Below are 8,178 nucleotides of genomic sequence, written 5' to 3' on the forward strand. Positions count from 1 at the left end.
GTTGGACTTGATGATCTTAGAAGTCTCCTACAACTAAAGTGATTCTATGATCTCAACGCATTTACCAAAACAGTAAGAAAAAACTTGTTCTTACCTGCCTTGGAGGCAATGCATGGTTTAATTGGATTTTTCACAGTGGCTTTTAATTAAGCTTTTATTAGCTGTTGTATACTGTCATAAAGCGCTTTCTCCTGAATATTTTTCCTCTGAAGAGCACATACTCCCATCACCAGTGTCCCATTAAATGCACATAAAATAATCCCATAAGCAGGCAGATCTATTTCCACAGAAACATGTTTTCCTCTTGCAGGAAAATACGCTTGCTCTTCCCTCCCAATGGAAACAAGATGAGGATCCATCCCAGACTCAGAACCCTCAGGGAGGGAGAGAAATGTCCATACTTACTAACACCAGGTGAAGAAGCTCTCCTGAAGGTCGGGGAGAGAAAGCTGCTGCATAGAGAAACTTCTCCAGCAGGGACTTGGGCTCCTTACTGAAATCCAGGAAGTCTGAGAGAGCTGCCAAGGATGCCACCGACTGCGCAGCCACTGCTGCCTCCACAACAAAGGGGCTGAAGCATGAAGAAGGAGGTCATTAATGCCACAACCTACTGATGGAGCTGGAGAAAGAAACATGGTACCCTGTGCAGCTCCTTATCCCCCTTTCTCTTCTCTGTGCTTGCCTCTTGCTTCAAACCTCATGGGAGCTTCACTTCATGGCCTAAAAAAAGCCTAAAATCATAGAATGGCTTGGAAGGGACCTTAAAGACTGCCTAGTTCCACCCCCTCTGTCATAAGCAGGGACATCTTTCATTAGTCCAGGTTGCTCAAAGCCCCCATCCAGCCTGGCTTTGAACACTTCCAGGGATGGGTCATCTGCAGCTTCCTTGGGCAATCTGTGCCAGAGTTTCACCACCCTCAGTGTAAATCTCCCTAATATCTAATCTAAATCTAATCTTTTTCAGTTTAAAACTGTTACTCCTTGTCCTATCACTATGCTCCCTGATCAAAAGTCCTTCCCCAGATTTCCTGTAGGCCCCCTTTAAGTATTGGAAGGTTGTGAGAAGGTCTCCCTGGAGCCTTCTCCTCTCCAGGCTGCCCAAGCCCAGCTCTCTCCTGCTGGCCTCCCAGCAGAGGGGTTCCACCCTCGGGTCACTGCTGGGGCTCCTCTGGCCCCGCTCCAGCAGGTCCCTGTCTCTGCTGTGCTGAGGACTCCAGAGCTGCCCCAGCACTGCAGGGGGGTCTCCCCAGAGCAGGGCAGAGGGGCAGGATCCCCTCCCTGCCCTTGATCTGCTGGTGGTGGTTGGTTCTTGCTCTGAGCTCACCCCTGGGTAGGTATTTCACTGCAGAGAGGAGTCCCCAGCGCCCGCACTGACAGGGGAGGGGTGCTACAGCCACAGGTAGATGGTCTGTAAATAACAGACCTCCAAGGACATTTGCAGAAAGCCTTGCTGGAGCATTTGCTATGCTCCAAAGCCAGCGCCCCGTCCCCCACTCCCCAAAAGAAGAAAAAAAGTAAAGAAAGCCATGCAGTGTTTGTAAAGAACAGGCACTAATAAAAAAAGCAGAGTATGCTTGCACTAGTTAGGACCAAGCATGGTGTATGGACCAGCACCAAATGCCAGGGCCAGGAATGACCCTATGTGCCATGTACAGAAGGTTGGTTTGGGCAAGATAGCTCCTGGGAGTCTCACAGCATCTCCTCGGGTGCTTTCCTCAGCAGCTGCAGAACATCTCTCTTCTTGGCACTGCGCAACATCTGGATGAACCTCTGGAACTGCCACGTGGTCGCTGCCTTCGAGGTGTCTGTCTTGATTCTCCGTCTGTCAAAAGCCTTCAGGTAGGCTCCCAGCTGCAAAGTTGAGGTTTGTTAGGTGGAATTTAACCTCTTTTATTCCTGATGCTGAATCATGGCATAGTATTTAAACTTGGGGAAATATTTAGAAGTATGAGGGGCCTAAGGGGGTCATGCAATTGCCTGCAGGCATTTACTGCAGCCTCCCACCCTCACCCCTGAGGACTTGTGCTGAAGCCCAAACACCCCAATTTGTGGTAGGTGCCAGGAAAAGAGCAGGAGAAACTGAAAATCGTGTGAAAGTCATTGCAATTCCACATTATTTTGGTGAGGTAACAAGTTGGGCTGCTGTTCTACAGCACTCCTGGGGCCACCTCCTGACTCAACAGCTAAACACACCACTGTGGTTTATCCCCAGATCCTACAACCTTCTCCTGCCTGCCCAGGTGGCCAGCTTGGGGGAGAACACGCAGTGAGTCTGGGGGGTGGGTAGTGTCACTGACCGATGGGCAGTGGGTGCAGATCCTCCTGAAGGGTGTGCTGGCCATGGTCAGGGGCTGGTGCTGTCCCTCTGTGGCAGCCAGCACGTCGTCGAGGCTACCTCTGCTGGGCCTGGCATCAGAGGAGACACTAACTGGAGCTGCTGCCTGTGGAGGGAGAAGGAGCCATCAGGAGGTTCTTTGCCATTTACATCCGCCATGGCTCAGAGGCTGGTTGGGTTCATGCAGGTTTGGAGAAGGAAGAGATAAGGGGGAAGCTGTGAAAGGGTGCCTGTTGTGTTCTCTCTGTGCCAAGCCCATCCTATGCTCCCTGTTGTCTACACCAGGCTGTGCCAGCCGAACTGGCAGGAGAGTGGAGAACATTTTAACTCCAACAAATGCACCTTCATCCCATGCTGGGCTGCCTGATTAAAGCTGTGGTATGGGGACATAGCTCACCTTGAACTGATTTTGATGCCACTGGTGGACCTCAGGGCTGGAGACACCACATGGCTTTCCTCTGCCAGCACTGACTGGAGGAGGTTGTCTTTCACCACATACTTGCTTTTGCTGGTGGGCTGCCACTCGAGTCCAAAAATCTTGAAAAAGGAAAAGCAAGAAGAAAAAGATGAAACATCTTCTCTCTTCTCATCTTCCCAGGAGGTTTATCTCCTTTGTATTAGCAGCAAAAAGAGCTTTCCAGTCCACAAAATCACCTGCTTAGCTTGCAAAATGTAGGAAAGGAAAATCCAGAAGAGCCCAAACACTTCCCAAATGTGGGAGAAGGCAGCACCAGGTGAAAACCACAGTGAGGGGATGCTCTTGCCTGTGGCTGATGTGGGGAGATGGACTGGTGACACCACATGAACTTCCTCTTTCATTAAAAGGTGGTGTTACCCTGGCTCATCCAAAGAGAAGGGTAGGACAGGATGCTCCTGCCTGATGTGCATGATGCCTGGAGGCTGCAAACAGGAAACAAATTCCTGCCAAAGCATTTGCCTGTCCTTCAGGTCCATTCATCAGCTCCAGAGCTGCCCAGCCCAGCTGCAGGGCGTGGGAAGAGGTATGGCTCTCAATGCCAAAACCTGCCTGATCCTGACGAGCCTCAGCAAGGACATTCTCCAAGAGACAGAGAAAGCTAAGCAACCTGCCAAAACCCACTTGGCTTCCTCACTGTGCTGTGTGGTGACCTTGGGGAAGCTCCCTGGGTTTTTTTCCTTCTGAAAGAAGTGACGCACTTGCTGGACTTCACCTCTGCCTCCTCTCCCACTCCCAATGAGGGGAGCACTGGTCGCACTGGGAGATGTTATCAGAGCAGCTGGGCTTGCACGTGGTAGCTCTTGGGCAAGGAGAAAAGCTAAACTATGTGCAAGTGGTAGTTTTTGACAGCCAATGGCATTGGCAACAATGTTATCACTATTTTAATAGATTTCATCTGTAGGCTTTGCCTTTCGCAGAGCTGGGAGACAGTTATTTTTCTGTCACAGCTATGGATACAGGCAAGGCCCAGAGAGCTGCCTCAATCCAGACAGCCCTATTTCCAAAAAGATGTGCTGTGTAGGGTTTGTTTCATTCTTGGGTGAGTTTGCTATGATTTGTACCCCAGAAACACTGACTTATATGAACACTCACAGTTTGACTGCGAGGTGTCAAGAACTCTGCCAAAGCCTGTGATGTCTCTGTGTGATGATGTCCATTTTTATATTGAATTCAGTATCACAGAATCACAGGCTGGTTGAGGTTGGAAGGGACCTTGAAAGGTCATCCAGTCCAACCCCTCTGCAGTGAGCAGGGATGGCTTCAACTACAGCAGGTTGATCAGAGCCCCGTCCAACCTGACCTGGGATGTTTCCAGGGATGGGGCTTCGACCACCTCTCTGGGCAACCTGGGCCAGGGTCTCACCACCCTCAGTGTAAAAAACTTTTCTTCTCTCCAGTCTAAATCTCCCCTCTTTTAGTTTAAAACACCACCTCTTGTCCTGTCATTGCAACAGGCCTTGCTAAAAAGTCCCTCCCCACCTTTCTTAGACCCCCCCTTTAAGTAATGAAAAGCTGCACTAAGGTCTCCCTGGAGCCTTCTCTTCTCTGGGCTGAACAAGCCCAACTCTCTCAGCCTGGCCTCACAGCAGAGGGGTTCCAGCCCGTGGGTCATTTTTGGGGCATCCTCTGGCCCTGCCCCAGTAGAATTTATATATTTAAAAAACTCTATTGATTTTAATAATTTCAGGTATAACTGCTTTAAGACCTGCAGAGTTTCATCTGTTTATGTCAGGACTGAAGAGGAGCTACTACTTTAAATGAAACAAGCAATAGCCTTTTTTCCTGTCCCCTGTCAACCTAATCCCCAATCCAATGAGTCTGAGGTCTAGCAAACACTTCTCTATTTCCATCTTCCCAAGCAGGATTAGCTGACAGGTCAGAAGTGATAACAGGGATGGGATTGGGATGACTGTGAGGGTGCCAGAGCCTGGAGCAGGCTGCCCAGAGAGGTTGTGGAGTCTCCTTCTCTGAAGAGATTCCAAACCTGTTTGGACAAGATCCTGGGCAACCTGTTCTGGGTGACCCTGCTGGATGAGATATCTCCAGAGGCCCCTTCCAACCCCTACCATGCTGGAGTTCTGTGATCTTTTCTGTGCCTGCCCACCTTGAAACCATGTGTTCCTTCTGAAGTATATTGGTGCATCCTGCTTTGGGTATAGGTCTAAGAGCTAGGGCCCCACCCCAAGCTGGTGCAGAAGGCTGAAGCCAGTTGGTAGTGTGACTCTCAGCCCATCTGCAGGAAGATTCTGGGGACAGCCCTGATGGCCTTGGTATAAGTTGAACCCACCACCATGAAAGCCATGGACTTGCTTTGTTTACGGAGGCGAATCCAAACTTTGGCTTTGTGCAGCTGAGGAGATCTTTCATCTTTGTGATGGAGTGGTTGGACACAGCATACGTGACTTGGCAGCTCCCAGAGACATCCTCCTGAAACACAAATGTACGTGACCATGGATAAGGGTGATCAGCTTTGATTGAGGCTGAATGAAATTCTCTTTGTAGAGAACGGTCACAAAGGGCAAGCTATTAAAAGAAAAAATATTTAAAATAGAAACTGGGCTATGTTTGGGGGTGTTAGGTGGCTTCAAGCCCATCTGGGCAGGAAATTTGCTTTTGCAAATTCAGGCTAACACCAGCAGCAGCAGCAGCTTTGTGCCTGCATTTTGGGGGTTGAGGTTATTTCATGTTGTTCACAGGTGACTCCATCATCAGTATATTCTGAACTTTGCCTCCTCTGCTGAAGCAACTGGGTTGGCTGTGCTTTGGGGCTGGCTCTCCTGTTGTGGCATGGTCCCTGGCTTTTGGGCAGGATCTGTCCCCAGCTCTGGACCTACCTCCACTGCAGTGCCAGCGTGGGGCTGGAGCTGGAGCAGACTGACAACACCTCGCTTCAGGTTTGAGATCAGGATGCTTTCTGCTTCGTCTCCATAGAAGGCTTTGATCTGGAAGAGCAAGAGACGGTGTCTGGCTCTGGGGATGGCTCTGGGGACCTTGTGGGCTCTCTGCTGCCTGAAAGGCATCTCCCCTGCAACCTAAACAACACTCTGGAAATACCTGAAGGTTCTTCACAAGGACTGTATCCCTCAACAGCACAAGCTTTGTGGATGTATGGCCACAAAAATCCCCTTCTCTTTTTTCCCCTCCCTAGTTTTCCAAAGCCTTAGAGGAAGAAGGTCAGAAAGGAGCTTATATCCCATGGTTAGGACTGAAGCCCTTTTAACATGGGATGCTGCAGCTCCAACAGAGCCCACAGCCCCTTTGGAGGATGGGGTTCCATGTAGGGTCATACTGGACCCCACGGGAGACTATATTTCTATCCTTGCCACCCTGTCCCATTCCTTGTGCTCTGATATGAAATCAGAGGTGGAGCAGGAGTTTGTATGGGCTTTGTGGTTGAGAAAATTTGGGATGAGGGTAGGAGTGCTCTGCAGAGGTCATGAGCATGCCTAGGAGGTGTCCAGCTGACCTTCCCACTGCTCCAGGAGATGAACACTGGCTGATGGAGCTCTGCCTGTGTCTCCTTGCTCAGTGCAATCTCTGCAGGGGGACCTCCTGTGCTGTCCTGGCTCCTCTCCTCTTCTGGCTCGTGTTGGGCTTTCAGGTTGCGGATCTATGACAGCAGAAGACAGCAGAAAGCAGTGACCAAGCATGTCTGCTCTACAGCTGATGTGAAGTTTACTTGCAGGCGATGGCCTCTTGGGCACAGAGGTCATTTTTCAGGTGGCTTGGGCTAGAAAGGGACGGGGGGGAAGGAAAAACAGGAGAAGTACTTGGCTGCAATGGCTTTACCACCTCACACACCTGCATCTGGAGGAGCTCTTCCCCACCTTGGTCCCTCCAGAGCCGGTGCAGCTGGACCAAAGCCTCAGCCCTCAGCCAGGCTCCCCGTGGGGAGGGCGTGGATGAGTGGTCCAGCCAGACATCCAGGGAATAGTGGTACTGGTACAGGGTCCCTGGCTGGAAAGAAAGCAGCTGCAATCCCCCTATGGAAAGATAGAAAGGTTGATGAAATGTGGTCATAGATGCCTGCAGCCAACATCCTCCATCCTATAGAGGACTTGGACTTATAGGGACACTTGTGACCTGCATCCTGGAAGTGTCATTTTTACACCAAGCAATAGGTATAGCTGACATATTTTGGGGAGAACATGGGAAGGTTTTAATGGGAAATCATTTGTGCCCTCAGTTTGGATATTTGAGCGTTCTCGCAGTGACAGCAGATTCCTGCTTGTGTTTCCAGCCCTGCCTTAGAAATGGTCAGAGTGGAAGCTCTGCTTGGGGATTTCAGGACTTTTTGAAACTGCCAGAGAAACTCACTTTAATCCTGAAGTAAAGTTCCCTGAGCATGCCCACAGACAGGACAGATGTCTCAAAGTGTCTTTTCAGCATTGTACATTAACTGGTTCATTTTTATTCCGGGGAGAAGAGAGGCTATACTCCTCATATTGTGTGCTTCTCATTAGAACCTCTAACTCTTAATTAAACCACTGGCTTTGTTATAGGGCCAAAAGAAGTTGGTGGGGCAGCTTTAACTCAAAACTCCTTGCTTTAATCTTATTGATCTAGAATTATTTGGAGTTCTGTCCCTTGTTCATGAAGAAATATGATTGTAGGGGGGAGGGTTGCCTTTGCCATGACATAACCAGTCTCATCTATTGTCTAAAGCCACTTGAAAATCTCCTGCAAATATGACTCACTTGTTGGGCTTTCAAAATGTTTTAGAGTTTTGCTACTTTTTGTTATAATGGTAAATACATTGATAGAAATCCAGCTCACTCCCTGGGGCTTTCCTCCGTGAGTCAGACTGAAGAGTTTCTATATTTCTGCACTGTGTGCAGTTAAAAAAGCTCCAGCTCCTCAGTTTTCCTCGCCCCCCCAGGGTGAGGAAGACTCACTCATGGTCCCTCAGAATTTCCCCACCCCTGGAGATGCTCGGACCATTTGCAGTTGCAGCAATAACTCTTCCCTCCCCAGCTGAAAACTGGGGAGATGTTATGAGCCCCAGGATGAGGATCTTGCCTCTTGGGGCATCCGAACCCCATCGTGTCCCTCGACCCGAAGCAGCCCAAAGTCTCTTACCTTTTGCTGTGCTCATGAAGGAAAAGCAAAGCAGGCAAATGTATCCTGAAACCGCCTGTGGATTCATGGTGGGCTCTGGGAGCTGGGCGGGAGGCAGGGGAGGAAGGGGGGGTGGGAGAGGGGCTATACAACAAAAGTGGGCAAGATCTGCAGCGTCAGGAGTTGGGGCCCGACCTTCTCCCTATCCCCGCCTTACACTCCCAAGGAAAAGCAAATCATTAAACCTTTGCACCAACCCCCATCAGCCACGGTGGGTTTGGAAATCAGCTGAGGTTTGCCAAAGACC

General features: G+C 50.0%; 1 protein-coding gene across 1 annotated transcript; it reads right to left on the reverse strand.

The window, feature by feature from the left end:
• Positions 1-405: 405 nt before the first annotated feature.
• On the reverse strand, positions 406-7,959 carry LOC103782467 (microsomal triglyceride transfer protein large subunit-like; the record flags this gene model as incomplete). Its single annotated transcript, XM_008950238.1, is given in 10 exon segments — positions 406-571; positions 1,694-1,851; positions 2,298-2,419; positions 2,422-2,441; positions 2,733-2,872; positions 5,124-5,240; positions 5,648-5,755; positions 6,280-6,423; positions 6,615-6,796; positions 7,893-7,959. Coding segments are annotated over 10 exon segments (1,224 nt in total), but the record flags the coding sequence as incomplete, so codon positions are not given.
• Positions 7,960-8,178: the final 219 nt, after the last annotated feature.

This window comes from Merops nubicus, unplaced genomic scaffold (genome assembly GCF_000691845.1).
Source record: "Merops nubicus isolate BGI_N331 unplaced genomic scaffold, ASM69184v1 scaffold4302, whole genome shotgun sequence".
NCBI classification, from domain to species: Eukaryota; Metazoa; Chordata; class Aves; order Coraciiformes; family Meropidae; genus Merops; species Merops nubicus.